The sequence below is a fragment of the Rhamphochromis sp. 'chilingali' genome (assembly GCF_963969265.1).
Source record: "Rhamphochromis sp. 'chilingali' genome assembly, chromosome: 1".
Lineage (NCBI taxonomy): Eukaryota > Metazoa > Chordata > Actinopteri > Cichliformes > Cichlidae > Rhamphochromis > Rhamphochromis sp. 'chilingali'.
The window spans coordinates 66,439,204-66,458,030 of record NC_137929.1 but is presented as its reverse complement, the minus strand read 5'-3'; the positions used below and the strand labels follow the sequence as shown (position 1 = coordinate 66,458,030).

The 18,827-nt window shown below is 38.9% G+C and overlaps 1 protein-coding gene across 1 annotated transcript in view; it reads left to right on the top strand.

Moving 5' to 3' along the window:
- The window catches only part of LOC308409726 (uncharacterized protein), a gene marked incomplete at its 5' end in the record, with an annotated part of 81,640 nt that extends 64,145 nt beyond the window's left edge, over window positions 1–17,495 (top strand). The window contains 12 exons of the mRNA XM_080902675.1: window positions 376–630; window positions 2,576–2,661; window positions 2,744–2,882; window positions 11,268–11,357; window positions 13,486–13,604; window positions 13,707–14,123; window positions 14,208–14,433; window positions 14,613–14,762; window positions 15,459–15,673; window positions 15,762–15,915; window positions 15,997–16,106; window positions 16,670–17,495. Of these exons, the coding sequence (XP_080758801.1) occupies window positions 376–630; window positions 2,576–2,661; window positions 2,744–2,882; window positions 11,268–11,357; window positions 13,486–13,604; window positions 13,707–14,123; window positions 14,208–14,433; window positions 14,613–14,762; window positions 15,459–15,673; window positions 15,762–15,915; window positions 15,997–16,106; window positions 16,670–16,981 (2,273 nt within the window). The 3' untranslated portion in view covers window positions 16,982–17,495. The remainder of the gene's footprint in view (window positions 1–375; window positions 631–2,575; window positions 2,662–2,743; window positions 2,883–11,267; window positions 11,358–13,485; window positions 13,605–13,706; window positions 14,124–14,207; window positions 14,434–14,612; window positions 14,763–15,458; window positions 15,674–15,761; window positions 15,916–15,996; window positions 16,107–16,669) is intronic.
- Window positions 17,496–18,827: the final 1,332 nt, after the last annotated feature.

The window sequence follows — 18,827 nt, the reverse complement described above, 5'->3', positions numbered from 1 at the left end:
TGCAGCTCTAATGTACAGCTGTCATATTAGAAATAGAAGCAGCTCTGATTTTAGTGCTCAAAGAAATCTATGAAGTGATGAATTCACACATGAACAGTTTTCTGCAGCGTTCCTCTCGGCCTTATTTGCAGCTCCACTCTTGTTTTTGCTCTAATAATTATTTCTCTCCATGAGCTGTTTCTCTGCCTGAAGGAGGCGCCACTCCATCGCTTCATTTAGTGCAGAACAAGAGTCACATGATGCTGCTCTGAACACCAATCACACTTTGTACAGCTCATGTTGTGTTTGTTGTCCTCTCAGTGTGTCAGGTGGAGGTGGAGGAGGGGGCGGAGTCTGTCCAGCTGCCCTTCAAAACCACACAAAACCTGCCTGAAGATGCTGAAGTGGTGTGGCAACGCTATGAACCTAAATATAGGAAGGTCCACGTGTATGAGAACGGCTCTGACCAGCCTGAAGAACAGCACCAGGTTTACAGAGACCGAACGAAGATGAATGAAGACCTGCTGAAAACTGGAGACCTCAGTCTGACCCTGAAACAGCCCACAGAGAGAGACAGTGGAGAATATGACTGTGGACTGTATAACAGGAACATCTGCTTCAGATCAAAGAAAGTGCAGCTCATAGTCAAAGGTCTGTGTGTGTGCGTGCGTGTGTGTTGTTAAGGTTCACATAATTGAGAAGGAGAGTACAAACAACCAGGTCCAGAAGATCTTGGTCAAACAATTGATTTTAATGAATACACGCGTGGGAAGACGACTCTGTACGCAGACAGGAATTAATCTTCGACTTAATCAAAGCATACACAGATTTTTATAGCATCAGAGTTTGAATTAACGACGCCCCTTCATACGTCACAGACAGAATATATACACACATCAAATCAAAACCACAATGACTTTTAACACAGTTTAAAAGAACGTTGTCTTCTATCTTCATGGCCGGTACTTCCTGTCACTGCCGGATGCTCTCTTGTCATCTTGACACCTCAGCAGCAGTTCTGCGACAAACTGCTCTTTCGCAACCCCGAGCAAAACATGATTAAACTTCCACCTATAAATGATTCTCTCTAACTGAGTGTGTGTGTGTGTGTGTGTGTGTGTGTGTGTGTGTGTGTGTGTGTGTGTGTGTGTGTGTGTGTGTGTGTGTGTGTGTGTGTCGTCCTCAAATGTTCTCTCAATTCACCCGTTGCACTTCTGACCTTTTACCAGACCACAGGCTCATCCTTATGTGTAATAACCTAACTGAAACTACATGTACTATGTTGAATAAATGTTTTAATCAAGAACCTCTACTAAGAGCTTAGTAAAAGAATATAAAAGTATAACAGACAATTTGAATAACCTAGTAATTCAAATAGCCTCGTCTAACCTGCTCCTCAGAATGACTTTCGGTTTCAGTTCTGCAAAGCCTTCTGCAACTTCCTGTCAACTCCTGCAACTTAGTCTTTCTGAAAGACACACACACTGTTTAAACCTCTGAATACAATATCAATGCTGCAGCTTATATTATTAATGCAATGGTAATGATGATGATTATTTAACTATCCGGTTGTTCAGTCTGACGTCACTAGCCGTGTCTGGGCCTAAACTCCGCTGCAGGTCCATATATCAAACGATCACTGTGGCATTACTGAGAGTTGAAAAACTGTCTAAAGTCTTTCATCTTTAATAAAATGATCAGCGTTCTGCTCTACCAGGTGTAACAATTGAGTTTAACATCCAGGCATCCATGAAAACGGAATTTATGACATTTAACGGAGTTAGAAGTTAGCAGGGAGTTAGCTCGCTAGCTTCTATCTAAATACAATATAGCATGTCCTGACTGCGGGCTTTTGGAAACAAATTCAAACGTACAGCTCTGCTATCACTTGCAGCATAAATGAAGACAGAAAACTAAACAGCAGTGACGTTTGTAGGGTTACTGAAGTTTGGCTAGCTGGTATATAATGATGTGCTACGTGACCGCTAGCGACACAGCTATGTTAGCATAATATGAACAAGCTAACTTTTTTTCCACTCGATAAAAGTTAACGTGAGTGTTCTCTGTGGTCAGGAACAAATGTAATCGCATGGCAGGATGCTGTAAAAGGACCAAACTTCAGCCAGGAGAACAACTGAGATAATCCATCCACAATACGAGGTTAGTCGTTCATATACTGCTGCATGGGCTGGGCTGTAGCTACATCCTAAGGTTTTAAAAACTGAGCTTAAATAAATGATTATTTAATAAAAGCCGAGGGAGGTCAACAGGGATCACTGACTGTTTTAGGAGCTTTTTGAGATCAAATAGAAGAAAATACAAAACATTAAACATGTTAACAACACAAAAGCCATATTAAACGCAGACTACTTTAGACCCGGAAGTAGGATTCGTCGCGTCATCACTGAACAACCGGATAGCAGTAAAATAATTTCCCTGCTCCACAGTGTGTGTGTGTGTGTGTGTATGTGTATGCGTGTGTGTGTGTGTGTGTGTGTATGTGTATGCGTGTGTGTGTATGTGTGTGTGTGTGTGTGTGTGTGTGTGTGTGTGTGTGTGTGTGTCTGTCTCTGACTGTCTTGTGTCTCCTCTGCAGGGAGAGTTCAGGTCCAGCATCAAACAGGGGACATCAGGAACAGAAGCAGCTCCATTGATCCGACTCCTCTGATGGCTGATCAATCAGTTTGATCTGTGTGTTCTTTGATTATTGATCAGTGATGTCAGAGTGGAGTCAGTGTGATGTTGTTGTTGTGTGTCCATGAAGGTCTCTGCTGCCGTAGATCCTCTGAACTGTGACAGAGGTCTCACTCTGGAGGAAACTCTCAGCACTTTCCAGCAGCTCCTCCATCATGGAGGACGTCCCCTCACTGTAACAGGTGGAGGAGAGAGGAGAGGAAGCACAGGTGAGGAAGAGGAGCGTTCCTACAAACCACATGATCACATGACCAGAGGGGCGTGGCCTTCAGTGGTAGTAATAAAGGAACAGTCCACATGTTCCACTTTGAAGGCTCATGTAGTTGCGAATTTCTGTTCCAAGCTTTGAAAAAATAATTCTTCCACTTCTTAATGTGAGCTGTTCAGATTTATGTCTGACTCGTACATACAAACAAAAGATGTCACGGTCAAAAAGTATTTGCTGCTACAGCGCACATTTCCATTGCCGTCCTGGCTCACTCTAACCTGCTACCACACATGCGCTGTAATGTTTTCTTACCCGACACAAATTAAACGCGCAGCATTTATTCTCTAACAACATATTATACAAAATCAAACATGTAACATAATAACTGAAACAGTATCAAAAATATTTCTCTATAGATTGGCTCTAACAGCTCATCTTGTTTCTCTGGCTTTTCTTGTGTGTCTGTGTGTCTTTGTATGTTGGATAGAGTCATGTGACCTGCCCAGGGACTACACATGGAAATGAGCAGTTTAGCTCATTATCCTGATGTCCATGAACATGAACACTGTCCCTGTCAAACAAATCCAGATACAAAGATCAGATCTACTGAGCATCATCAGCGTGTCAGCTGCTAACTGCATCTTCAAATGAATAAATGTGTCTGATCAGCGGTGATAAGAAGAGAGACGCTGAGCGAGTGACATGAAAAAGACCTTCATTTATTTGAATATCAGAGTTTTTAATGAATTACTGCATAAACACTTGAATTACTGTCTGAGCTGCCGCAGTTTCCTGCTGCGTCCACTGGGTGTCAGTAAAGCTGCAGGTTCCTCACCTGGTGTCCCTCAAAGTTAATTCAGGGTGCAGTTTTGGCTCCAACATTTTGAGGACTACACGGTCCATGCTCATTGTTCACTTTATTAGGAACCTATTCCTGCTGTAAAGCTGAAGATTATGTAAAAATATGACGAATGAAAATAAAAAACCTTCTGATCAACTAATGTAGAACAAATCAGTGTATAAGAGACACTCATATCATGCTGATATTCAACCAATACCAACACTGCTGTCAGTACTATTGATCCATGGATCGATACAGCCTGGACCTGAACAAGCTTTATAGAGGAGCTGGTGATCACAGTGAGTGAAGCTGCAGCTACAATGGCAGTGGACAAATAACAGTTATAAATTTTCACAACACATGAAAGGCAATAACTGTTTGAAAAATGTATTTTTTCCTCCTTCCTCTGATTATTGTTTCATGGATGTTATCAGCTTGCTGTTCTGATGAGTTCACAGCAAACATGAAGCAAAGGTCCTCCTCGTCAGTCGTGCCACTAATGGAATATTCTCTCCGAACAGCCAACAGGACAAGGAGAACTCCGACCGACAGCTGGAATCAAGTTCCACAAACATCTTTTCACTTCTTACAACTTTGGGGTCCTTAGGGACTAGAAAAGCGCTATACAAATACAGGCCATTTACATCTCTGTCCTCTATTTATGTTTCTGTGATTCAGCTTCTAATATAATATAATATAATATAATATAATATAATATAATATAATTAGGAGTGGGAATTTAAGGCGGTAATTATGATTAAGTCATTTGAAAAATATAACACGTAAAAGAAAACGCATTTAATGACACTTTGCATTCCAAGCAAAAGGGAACTTTTGACAATGCTAGATGTCCTGGTATACCGATTATGCTGATGCACACATAGGAGCTGCAATAATCTCAGATGAAGTATTGTGAGTCCGATGGGTTTGTTATTTTTTGCACTAAAATGTTCAATGATCACACTGTTTTAGCCTAATGTACAAAATAATGTTGGCTAAGGTTACTCACTTAAAGGTGAAGTTGGTCAAACAACCTTTTATGTTTCTGTGTTATTTTGTAAGAAGAAAAGCTCCAATTTATGTTCAAATTTAATCATTATTATTTAAAGGCAGTATCATTTTTAAAATGTACTTAAAGCACTTAAAATAGCACTTTAAATTCAAATTCAAATTTTATTTGTCACGTACACAGTCATACACAGTACGATATGTAGTGAAATGCTTGGACAACTGCTCGTGACCTAAAGAAAACAAAAAAGGAAAAGGCTATGAATAAGATAGGAAATAAATATGAAAAATTAAAAAGGGTAAATTTAACTAGGAAGGAATAAAATATAAATTAAGGTTAAAAATGAAATAACTGTACAACACACTGGGAAAGAATAAGATAAAATATATAAATTAAATTGAAAATAAAATAACTGTACAACAAAATACACAGTACACAATATAGAACTATATAAGAATGTATGAACAAAATACACAAGAAGTATAAATAAATATATACACAATAACAGCAGCAGTGATTTAAGTGATGAAGTGAAAACAATGTCCAGAAAGTCCAGTGTGTGTGTAAGAACCATATGTGTGGGTCAGTACTGTGTGGTGGTGTGATTGAGAGACCGTATCGCCTGCGGGAAGAAGCTCCTCCTCAGTCTCTCTGTGTTGGTCTTCAGGGAGCGGAATTGCTTTCCTGGCCTCAACAGAGAGAACAGTCTGTTGTTGGGATGGCTGAGGTCCTTCACGATCTTCCTGGCCTTGGTCCAGCACCGCCTGCTGTAGATTGAGTGCAGGTCAGGGAGCTCGGAGCGGATGGTGCGCTCAGCTGACCGCACAACCCTCTGTAGAGCTCGTCTGTCCTGCATGGTGCTGTTCCCGAACCAGGTTAAGATGTTTCCCGTCAGGATGCTCTCTATGGTGCACGAGTAAAAGTTCCTGAGCACCTTGGAGGGCAGTTGGAAGTCTCTCAAGCGTCTGAGGTGGTAGAGACGCTGTCGGGCCTTTTTCACCACGGTGTTGATGTGACAGGACCATGACAGGTCCTGCGTGATGTGAACTCCGAGGTATTTGAAGCTGTCCACTCTCTCCACTGGGCACTTGTTGATGACAGGGGTCTGGTAGTTCCTCTCCTGCTTAGTGCTGAAGTCCACTATCAGCTCCTTTGTCTTACTGACGTTTAGAAGGAGGTTGTTCCTCTGGCACCAGTTCTCCAGATTCCTAATCTCCTTCACGTAGGCCGTCTCGTTGTTATCAGAGATCAGGCCCACCACGACGGTGTCGTCAGCAAACTTGATGATGGTGGTGGAGCTGGTAGTGGCCACGCAGTCATATGTGTACAGAGAGTACAGCAGGGGGCTCAGAACACACCCCTGGGGGGCTCCAGTGCTGAGAGTGGTGGAGGCTGAGACATGTCCGCCCATCCTTACTGCCTGTGGTCTGCCAGTTAGGAAGTTGGAGATCCACTGACACATAGATGAGCTGAGTCCCAGATGCTCCAGCTTGGTGGTGAGTGTGGAGGGAATTATGGTGTTAAATGCAGAGCTGTAGTCTATGAAGAGCATTTTAACATAATTCCCCCTTCTAGTGTCCAAGTGAGTGAGTGATGTGTGGAGGAGATGAGAGATGGCATCGTCTGTGGAACGATTTGGACGGTAAGCGAACTGTAGTGGGTCCAGTGTGTCTGGTAGTGAAGAAATGATGAAGTCTCTGACCAGGCGTTCAAAGCACTTCATCACTACTGAGGTGAGGGCTACAGGGCGATAGTCATTGCACTGCAAATTATCTGGTGCTTGCCATGATTTAAAATCTTATTTTTAGACAGGCCAGATTATTTGCCTTGTTTTAAAAAAGATTTACTTGTTTCTAAGTCTGGATTTTAGATAATAAACTTAAATCGAGAATAACCATATAATTGTGTCTATATTAGTACAGAAATCCAGAAATGGGAAGAATAACTCTTAAAATAGCCTACATTAGGTCTCTCACCAGATGTCTCTCAAAATATCACTTGTTTCAAGATAGAGTGACAAACTCAATTTGCTTGATTTAGGAAATTCACACAAGGCATCTGTTGAAAATATTATTTATTCAAAATCATGTCTGACTTCAAAGTTGTACATATAAGGGAAAAAAATTAACCACAATTTATGATACAAATCACATTTCAAAGACAGCTGTTTGTCCCAGCATGCCAGCATTATGTGGTACAACATTGACATTGGTTTAGGGAACATTTAATGACTGTCAACTTATATCATCACAAACTACACTAAGCCAATACTTGGTGCAACCCTAATCTTAAGGGTGATTTCTATGGGAAATAATATCAGAAAGACTGTATTTGATTGGAACAAACACACTGTCCTTAAAACTAATAGAAAAGTATGAAGTGTAATCAATGAGCTCATGGGCTAATTCTGTAGCTTGAGCAACAATGGGCACAGTTACTTCATATGCCAATAAGTCTTCATTTAAATTCAAAGTTTCATAGCATTGGTACTCAAAAGCAATAAAAGATGAGTCAATCAAAAAGATATCCTTTATCAGTCCAAACACAGGGAAAGTGCCATCCACATCTGCAATAATCATGGACTTCCCAGCAATGTATTTATTGCCATTTAGAACATACCATTTCACTGAGACAACAGACTGCATGACATCTATTCCAAAAAATTCTTTAATTTTTTTCCTAACATATTCATTATTTTTAACAGCTGATACTGGCCCGGATTCCTTTTCTTTCGCAAAAATAGGATGTTCAGTGCCTATTTCATTTTGACAACACTCAAGAAATTGATTGTGGTTTGCTAGGGATTTACAAACATTTTTAAAATTTAACTTAGAAGCCCACTGTTTAAAATAGGAGTGCTTTGCCTCAAAGCGCATGCACATACTCCTTATTAAAGGTCCAAGGGATAAGATTTGACTGGGAAGATGCAACATATAATGTTGCTTAGGTATTATATTGGCTTCGGGAAAAAGTTGCTTGAACTGATACAGGTGTTCTTCAATCATATTTCTCAGTTGCAATACAGTTTGTAAAGAAATAATGGGAGCAAGAACTATTTGAACTATCATAATTAACTTTCTAATAAATACAACATACTCACTCTCCACACCATACAAAAGAAAAAGTAATATTTTTAAAAGAATTAGCATCTGTCCACAAGACTGTTTCAATTTGTTGTCGTTAGCCGCTAAAGTGCCAAAGCTAATAGGACATGGTTTATCCCGTATTTCAAGAGGTGAGTAAGGAAAATTTTGAATGTCTGAATTAAACTTGTCTAATTCCAATTGTCCTGAGAGAATTAGGTGTTTTAATACAAATTTAACTTCCATTGATGCAACACCTTCAAAAATAACATGCATTATGTCCTGTGGAGTTTGTTTGATCAGGTCAAATGCAGGAACATCAACTAGTCTGCTTCTTCTATTAATTCCATAAGTAGTTTTGAGGGACGCTTTCAATAAATCTGTGCTTGCTTTATCTATTTCAAAACACTGCCTGATATGTTTCTCCAGAGTTCTTTGAACAAACTTCTTCTCCTCAAAAACACTTTGCATATCATCAAAGTTGCATTCACAGTGTCTACATTTGCTATAAGCAAAACCAATCCCTTCTTTAAAGCCAGCAATCTCATGCTGGGCTAGCGTGTCTCCACAAATGGCTATAACAGCACCAAACAATTCAATTTCACCATTTGACATTTCAATCCTTACACCATTGTAAAGCAGTGATAGATCTTGAAGTATTCTTTTCAGTACAACATCAATACCCCACTGAGAAATGTCACTTGCTTTAGCAATAGCAAGAAGTCGTATTGCAGCTAACTTTGACCTAAATTTTGGATCAATATTTCCTAAAGTATAATAAAACATGACCAATTTGTTTGCAGAAGCATGGGACCCTAAGGGGTTACATATTTCAATTTCATCTGTGTACAGTATTAATTGCAATGCATTTGGCCTCTGAGAAAACAAGGGGTGAGATGTAAAGAGGGACCCGTCTCTAAAATCATAGAAGAATCCCTCTCTGCTTCTTTGTGGTGCAGTGTTCAACATGGTAAAGATTCTCTCATTAGTCATTAACTGCTTTAGACTTTCAATTAATGGTACATAGTAAAAACTTTTGTTCCTTAAGGACATGACCCTTGAAAGACCTTGCTTTACCCAACATATCTTCTGGGATACTACTACTTCCTCGGCGTTGACTGGACAGAACATTTCCCCTATGGCTCTACTCTGTCCATATGCAATGGTGGAGAAAGGATCCATGAATTTATCAAATGTAGCCAAAGCCTCATCTTGAAGCTGAGTGGTTCCCTCGGCATTATCTTCAAACACTGTCTTCATTCTTTCCTTGAGCGTATCCAAAAGAACAGCCTGATACTGTTGCACTCCTGAGATGATATGTTTGACCATTCTCTGTGAAAACATTTGAAACAAAAGTAACTTATTCTGCATTTATATTAAAAAAAAAATTCTGAATTCCATTATGAACAAGTAAGACATTGATTGCCTTATGTAATGTATTGATCCATTAAGACTATAACATACCTGTGATAAGTGGCACTGTTCTTGAACACTGATAGCAAAAGCTGCAGCAGATCTGGTAATATCGTGTCTGGTAAAGGATGTTGTAGCAACAGCTTCTTCCTTTAGAGCAGAAAAACAAAGTTAGTCCAAACTCCTGGCCAATTATAGAAATTCTTACATAACAGGTATAATCAGTTACACCTAATGATTGGTCCATTAAAAAACAAAGTGCATGACAGTGATTAGTGTTACAGTTGTGAATATTCAATATAATATAAGATAATATAATATTCATTCTTTGGAATAAAGAAAAAAAATGGAAAAGAAATCAAAGACAAAGAAACAATAAAAAAGGGGTTGTCCATTGTTTTGATGAGGCTAGGGATTGGATTCATGAGAATGAGATTTTATCTTTTTAAATAATGAATTTTTGTTCGCACTTAGATATTAGTTTCTTTACATGTTTGTTGTATTTATTAAATTATTTATGTATTTTTAAATCACGTAATTTAGATTTGCACTTAGAATTTATGTTAGTATTAGTATATGGATATATTTTATTGTATGTTGTATTGTATTTATTAATTTATTTAATTTTCAAAAAAATCATTCTTATCCATGTTTTGGCAGTATTTCTAGCCAACAGATTTTTTTACAGTGCTTCCAAATACTCTGTGTCTTACCTGAAAATGTAATTCCTACGAGATACCCAAATTGCTGTCACATTGAACGATTTAAACGCGCTGAGAGTGTCTTTGATGCAAACTTCACCAGGAGACATGCCAGCCGCAGAGTGTGTGCCTTCTCCGGCTGCAGCATAGCCTGTACTATCTACACTGAACTGCTATTCTGTTTATTTATTTTTCATTTCATCCTGCAGGATGAAATTGTGATTTAAAATCCAACCATGGTGGAAATCGCTTGTAACAGTTTGAAGAACAATATCTAGCGGTATAATATCGCGAGATCTCGTTAAATTTCTCTTGATTAAAAATGGAGAAAATGATTAAAAGTAATATAGGACCAAATACGAGGAGTTAGACATAGCTAAATTTGTCATCAGAAGCCACACTACATTTTATTTAGTTTAACACTTACCGCGCTCGGGCTGTCAACAACCTGAGGCTCCTGCACTTCAGGCCAAGATCCACCAGTTGATATTTCCACGGTGCTGGTTGTTGTTGCAGTACTACAGTTGGCAAAGACTGAAACACCAAAATTTTCCGATCCTAAAGAGTGGGATGTTGGGGGGATCCTCCATCCTCTTGGTGGGCTTCCATTCGTCAAATACAGAGGGTGCGTCCGTTTAATGTGGCGAAAGAATGAGTTAAAAGCTCTGAAATCTTGTTCACAGCCATCTATTCCACAGTAAACCCAAAAATCCTGCCTTCGACCATGAGCTGCATTTATGTGGCTAAGGAGCACCTTCAGAGTTAAAGAAACAAAGATAAAACAGATCATACATCTCCAGAGCGCCATGGTGAACTGTTTTCGCGCAGTAGCAATGCAGCTTTACTTTACCGCTCTCCACTGAAGGCCACAGATGAGAGTGTGGGACCATGGGAAAGGTAGGCAATTTTAAAAATATATGCATCCTTAATTATCCAATTTTTCAGGTTTAAATTACATCAGTTATATTTATTTTTAGGCAATAAGTGTTTAAGACTGAATTTATATTTTTATTTTCTTTTTTTTTACTTAAAAAAAATTAAATATAAATAATTTTCTGCATGCGCATTCTCAGTTCCTGTCGTGATGTTACTTTCACGCGGGACAAACTCTTTTCCCCTGCTTTGTTAACCATCAGGACCGTTAGGAAGATCAAAATTATTTATCTAAACAAAGTGAACAGTAATTTAAGGTTGGTAACATTAAGTTGATTTGAAAAATACTATGGTACAACGGTGTTATTAAGATAAAGTCGTGTTTTGTGAGGGCTGCTAGTTAGCAATCTAGCTAATGTGTTAACTTTAGCTAAATGTTCTTATTTAAGCCGTAGGATATTTCCAGGTACTGTGAGTGGAGGCTTTGGAACCGAACTAGAGAACTGCTGTTACGGCATGGACAACTTTGACGATGTCATACTGTCTGTGTTGCAGGGTAAGTCTTATTTTTCAGTTATTTTGGTACGTTAGCTAAGCAGCCTTAGCATCTGTTAGCATCATTTCTGAAACTTGGAGCTAGGATTGCACTTAGGGTTGCCAACTCCCTGAAAAATAAATAAGGGACACCTCGTGGCCAGGGCCGGGTGACCCAATTGTCTTCACCCTTCCCAGTGTGGTGAATTTTCTAGCTCTTTTTTTGTGTGTGAAATTATTTTTTTAACCATTTGACTTGAATTTGATTTAAGTAGATGTGTATTCTTTGTGATATGAACACATGTGAAACAAATGATCATTTAGCCATTTATTTTTAGCTCAAAATGACAACATTAACACGATAAAACAGGTCTCCTTCTTAAACAGAAGCCTGTCATGCTTAACTTTTGAGAATATAAGTAAATCTTTCTTTAAAAGAACTCTGTCCTGCTTAACTTAAAATAATAGAAAACAATAGAAAGAAAAACATTCTTGTAACAGTGCACATTTAGTGCATTTAGTACAATTGGCTTCAGTTGAGGTATTATTTCAGCTTTTCTAATGCTAATCAGCTGCTCCTGTTTGTAAACCCACTTGCTCCCATGATTACGCATCATAACTCATCATCATTATTCATCTATGTATTACTTTTATGTATTAGTCATCTATTTGTTGTAATCATCTATTCTTGCAGTTGTTTATTACACAAAATAAATTATATTATCACACTTCTGGCCACATAGCGCTGATATTCACTGCACATGCCCATATTAACTTTTTCCAGCCAGGTGTTTTCCTTTTCCCATTCTTCCCTTTCTCTGAGGGGAACAAACATTGCTGCTCTAATGCTGGGCTTACACCGTGCGGTTTTAGGCCCATTTTGAGCCGATTTTTGAGTGATCGGACCGATTTTGGCCTTCATCGTGCGTCGTGTAGTATACGTGGGGTAACGAGAAGTGATTAACACCTCACGACCAGCTCCCGATCATCAATCGCTCGTGAGCCGCTCACACTGCTCATGCGCAAACACGTAAACGCCGTGAAAAAGACGGAGCAGCACGGCTGTGCAGCGTGTGATCTGGACACAAGCGACGGAGGCACAACTTGGAGAACTTTGGAAAGCTCATCCGAGCCTTTTCGATGTGGCATCACAAAATTATCATGACCACAACAACCGTGAAAACAGTTGGATTTACATCGCTGCTCAATCACAGCTGCCCGATCAATGTTTTTCATTAGCAATTTAGCAAAGTTGATGGTGGTGGTGTGTGTGTCTGTGTGAGTGTAAGACGGAGAGAGAGAGAGCGCGACAGATTTTCTGTTATAACCTTCATTTTATGGAGGCACAGTGTGAGCACTCAGGTCGCATCAGAGCATCGGGCGGTATAGTGTGAGACCCTGCATCGTGACCTACCAACTTCTAACCCCTGCGAGTCAATCGTGCAGTTTGAGCAGGAGCTGAATAACGTGACTGAAAAAAATTGCACAGTGTCTGCCCAGCTTTAGGTTTACTGTCGTCCGAGACTTGCACCGCAGTGTCTGCGTTTGTTTCCCTGTTGGCCATGCTTCTTGTTGTGGTCATTTGTTGTCTTCCGGTATTTTCTCCGTAAGCGACCTTTCCTCGACCAATGAGTTGAGTGGTAATCTGAATTGTCATACTCGTAAGTGTGCTGTCAGCTCATTGGTCACAAAGCAGGAGAGGGGCTGGGAATTATGTTTTCAAACAAAGCGTTAATTCCATTAACATTTATAGACTACTTTTGATTCTCACTGTATTACGGGACAAAGTGCGTCCCTTATTAGCTCAATACGGGACGTGTACTTTTGTTTCGAAATACGGGACGATTCCGTATTTTAAGGGACGGTTGGCAACCCTAATTGCACTCTACTCTGAACTTTATCCACATTATAGCCTTGAGCTGTCTTTGCCAAAATAGACTTGGAACATCATTCTTGAAGACAGCCAAAAATAGTTTTATTGCATTCCCAAATATTTGATAAACTGTTTTAAGTTTGACATTTTATCCTGTTAATATTACTTATTGCTAAAATACATTTATTGACAAAAAAAATGACCTCAATATGTAATAAGCCACGCCCAGGAAAAGAGAAATAAATATCACTTTTGAAGTTGTTTTTCTCTTTTACAGCTGCGAATATTGATGAGGAAACTTTGAGGAGCTTTACCCGGGATGACCTAAAGGATCTTTTTCCGGGCCATGAAAATTTCTTCCGTAGAAAGAAGATTTGGGCTTTTATCAGCCAAAAGGTAAATACACATTATACCACTAAGAAGATGATTACTGTCCATATTGTCTAGCATTAATTTGCCTAATTGTGTATTTTTGTTTATATCCCACAACTGTTATAGTTTAAGAGTACTGACCAAGATGCCAACACTTTCCATCGAAGCGAGAGTAACCCCTTAGGCTTTGATGTGTCACAATGTCAGCCTCAAACTTCCACTCCCATTTCCTACACTGCTGACAAAAAAATGAAAATGCCAGACCCACCAGAGTATGTGGTGTATACAGATTCAGAGTTGGACATGGTGCGCAGTCAGTACTTTGCATTGCTCCACAGTGGAAAGGAAAAGGACTGTAGGATGTCGAAGGAGCTATGTTGCAGACTTGTAAGGAACACCGTCACCAGCATGGTTGCAATCCTCCGTGCTAGTCCCATGGGGAAAGAAGTAACATACCCCTCCAAACTCGAAATGAGAGCAATGTCGCAGAAGATTGTCGACTATTACCCCATGTTACGTGATGCTGACACACACATGCCATACGTAAGTCATTCTTTACTCACTACAATATCTAAAATTGAGCGAGATAAAAAAAAGAATGTACAAATATATATTATTTTACCACAGCTGACCATCTATACCAAACTGTACAAACGACTCCAAAATATGAAGTCTCCAAGGAAGAGGCAGGGCTCCATGCCACAACGAGGCAGGCCCAGGAAGACTCTTTTCAGCTCAGATGACACAGACAACGGGACTGAAGGTGACCTAAGTGGTGAAGCAAGTGGTTCAAGTGACTATACCATACTTCTTGAGAGCAATGATGACCTCAGTGAGGATAACTCAAATGCAGGTGTGTACTTTGGTCTGCTGTACTAATGACTTTTGGACATCTAAAACTTCAAAGAGACCACCTGCCCTCAGTTTTCTGTTCAGAGTGCATCACAAGATTTATACAGTGTTGAGTATTTTCCTTAACTTTCTAGCTATTCCCTGTTATTACATTCTGTTCATCTTCTGTTTTTTCCTCAGAGAAAGAATCCCAATTGCCGCTACCCTCCACTGTACCAACTACGTCAAACAATACTACCCTGGCTTTACCACTATTATCCAAGTCAGCCTCATGCTCTGCACCCAGGGCTGATATAGGTCCTTCAACTGCACCTCCAGATGATGTTGTTGGTAAGTCCACCATCACCCTTATCTACCTCTGTCTGACTGTGGTTCCTCTTACAGCTCTTTCCAAAATATGGTTGCAGCAATGAACCCCGTTCTAAGTGTTTATTCCATAAATCATAGTGGTTTGGCATTAACTCGAGTTGGTGTGTAAAATCAACATATGATAGATCCCTCATTCCAGTTTGCCAGTTAGCCATAGTAAGTATTTTAACACTTTGTGTTGTAATGGGTGTTACTCAGTGCTGATTATTTACACATGTAAATCCTCATGCTGGTCACATCTATCATGCCTTATCACAGTGTTTCTGTCATAGATCAAATTACCTAAAATATTTTTATCCATCAGCTCATAATCACTGTTCACACTGATGTGAACGATATACACAGTAAACAACCTTTACCTTATTTTCACCACAGTTTTATTCACGGGCATCTTAAACTGTCGTTTTAATATTTGATTCTGTTCAAACTAACAATTAACATAAATCCATGATCATTATAAGAAAAGGACACAAAGGGAAATGATTAGGACATATAGGGTCAGTTCATTACTCAAACATATTTAACCTAAACATTAATTCTCAGAAATATTATACTTAAAAACAACCATGCAACTAGAAATGACTGATTAGAAAAATCTGAATTTTGTGAAGTCTAGTTACACCATGTCTTACAATTGCTCTTTGCTTTCCCTAGCAGACCATGACAGCCTGAAGATGCAGGCAAGACATTACAAAACCTTGAGCAACATGTACAGGAAACCCAATGCAAAACCCAACCAAAGTGACGTTGCTCAAATTTTGGACCTGGAGTTTGAGGCCAGACGAACTTTTATTGACGCAGATATTACAAGGGAAGAAGACAGGCCCAGAAAAATATTTGAAGCATACCCGTGCTTCAAAGACATACAAAATGTAAGTTCAACTACCTTCAGTTAAATTCCTTGCTTTCTCTGGATAGGTTTAGTTAGTTCTTGACTAACTGAGCACAACTTTGTCATAGGCGATGGATGAACTGCGTCGCATCATTGGTGGCTCCAACTGCAAATACATAGATCAAATGAAGGGTCGATGGGCAGAGTTTTGTTCGAAAGTGCAGTTCTATGGCATTTGGAAGAAGGTCCTGAAACCTCCTCTCCCCTTGGATGTACGTGGAGGTAAGTGGCCTTTTCATACATTAAATCCACACATCAGATATGTTCGGATTGCTTTGTTGAGATACTTTTCTCTGTTCACAGTGGATTTTACTGTCACTCTCTTCAATGCACTTTCATCTCTTTTTCCTTCAAAAACTACACCACCAAAGCGGCTGGGAAGTGCCAGTGAGGCTCTCCTTCATATCCTCAAGGTGAGAACAGCTGCAATACCAGCCACTGTAACTTGTACTCCATTTACTTGTATTGTTATTATTAATATTATTATTTTGCTTTTCCTGCTTAATAAGAGTAGGTCGAAGTTCAATTCAGCAGGGATTAAATTACTCCTTATTCAGGATTTCTTAATTGTTATTCAAAACCTACTCCAGAGAGGCAGCACAGAGCAAAAGCACATTGCAGTTAGGATACAAGTAGAAGCAGTAAAATGATATATTTAAAAAGGCCTTCAAAAACTAGAATATGTAACAAAGTTAAAAGAAATTGTTTTAAAAAACAAATGAGAAAAAAAGCACAAATAGACATGATAAAAATGCTGCAAATTAGAGAAAATTCATGCTCAGAATTAATACATTTCCAAAATTTCATATTTATGTAAGTCAGATATTTTATATTTATTTCTTCTATTCCAACAGTAAATCAGTTGGAGCATTCTAAACTCTTGATATTGCTTTTTGTGTCTTAAGCTGTTTGGATGCACAGCAACCCTTTCATTTAAAATCTTGAAGAATTTGTCCTTTTTTTGTGCTTCTTCTAGCCAGGTGAAGATGCAATGCTATACCTGGAGAAGCGGCCTCTCTCCTCCCCAGTGCTGCTTTTTGATGGAACAACCAGCATTGTTGCTGTAGGAAACATACCAGTGACCACTCTCCCCTTGGAGGATTTCTGGGAAGGAATGTTGGTGTTGATGGCATATTACTACACCTTGCACTTAACATACCCAAAATGTGTTGCAACGGTCCTCTCTGTCATACAAACTGAGGTAATCACTGATGCCATCCATGATCAAGATGCCACTAGTGCATATAAGAAAGCAATAGCTGAGTGGAAGTCGTTCTTTGAAAAATAGGTGAATACCAAGCAGGATTTTATCAGGTCATTTGCAGTTTGTTTAGTTTTGTAGTACGTTTGTACAACTTTGTTCCTAATTTGCCTAGCAATGTCCTGAGAAACGGCTTTACTTAAGATGCTTTACAAATGAAAGTTGTTGTTTTTTTTTCTTAGTGACACTTTACCTGAGGCATGTAAAGTTTTAAGTCAGTAATGCCATTATTTATAACATTGTGAGACTATGTGACTGTCACAAAAGTTTAAGGCCAAAACTGTAATTTTTTTTCTGTGTTTAGGCCTTTTAAAGGGTTGATTTAGACTTTTAGGGATTGTGCAGCAGCCCTATTTTGTTTAAAAAAAAGGATTTTGTTCTCATGAGAGAAATAAATGTTGGCATATCACTCTTGTCCTGGTTGTGATTTCAGTAGAAGCCAAGGAGTAGGAAAAAGGTCTGTTTTAAGGTTTTTTTGCCTGGATTTAATATTGATTCGGCTCTATTTTAAGATAAGCCAACCTGAATCAAGAAACAAATTAATCATATTTCACTAATATTGAGTAGTTTTTCATAGTATTAGAACTATTTTTCTCGTTGCAGTGCATTCATTTGCTGCAAGTAAGAATTCAAAACATAAAAAAGACTGTAATTTAGCATATTTAACTAATATTTGGGACTTGATATCAAGTAATTTTATCTTAAATTGAGCTCTTTAAAGCTTATTTTAACCCTCTTCAATTCTCAAATGTGTTCTTTTATTTCTGGATTAAAAAATCTTATTTCAAGATTTCTTATTAAGTAAAATAAACTTGCTGCATGGACAGATAATTTCACTTGTTTTCAGTGCTTTTTGTATCAAATGTAGTATTTTTTTCCTAAATATAGACTAGCCATTTTTGCAGTGTGAGAGAAGCAGGGTGGGGTTTCTTCGGGACAGGGACAATGATGGACTCTTTGAAGCATGTGGGGATCACCGACTAGTTTTAAGTCTGCCTGATTTTGGCCAGAAATATTATTTTTGTTTCTCTGCTTTGAATTGAAATGCCATTTAAATGCTTTGTTTATGGAAATTTTAACAATAACCTACAACACAACCTTCGTGAGCATTATTTGAAGTGGGTTTAATAAACACAAAACAATGTGGAGAGAAATATCCCAGCCAAACACTAGGATGGTCTCTGCCCAACAGCCGCCGCCCTGGCATCTTATATACACACAGAGAAAGAAAGACCTTGTTTTCTGCTTAGCGGTCACCTAGAGATTATCCCTGATAAGCAGAAGGAGTCTCACTATCTGTTTAAGTCTAAGGAGCATGGAAAGAAAAAAGCACCTGGACTTCCTTAAGTCGCTTAAAGACGTTTCACCTCTCATCCAAGAAGCTTCTGCAGTTCTAGGGTCAAATGGTGGAGAGTCAGAAAAAACGGGTGTAGGTCACAACCTTGGCTGATATAATGTAATTTAAATGTTTTACATGTGCTGCTGTTGTGTTGATGGTGCAGAGATGCTGCAAAGAGTGTTTGTGATATCGAGCACAAAGATGTCTCTGTGCTTCAAGATTCAAAGTGTTTATTGTTATGTGTCACAAGAGAAAAGGCACTTCTTTGTGCAATGAAATTCTTTCTTTGCTGTCCGCCCACAGATGCCGATTAATATATACACTAGAAATAGAACATATAAATACAAATAGTACAAATAAATAGCTGAAGACAGAAAAGGAGACAAAATATGGAGATTTGAAACAGATGTGTGCAAAAGACCTGTAGCTTAATATGCTGGCTTAATATGTAAGTTGACCTGATGTGCAAAAAAAATTATTATTACTGTTCAGAATGGGTCAGCTGTTCAAGAATCTGATAGCAGTGGGGAAGAA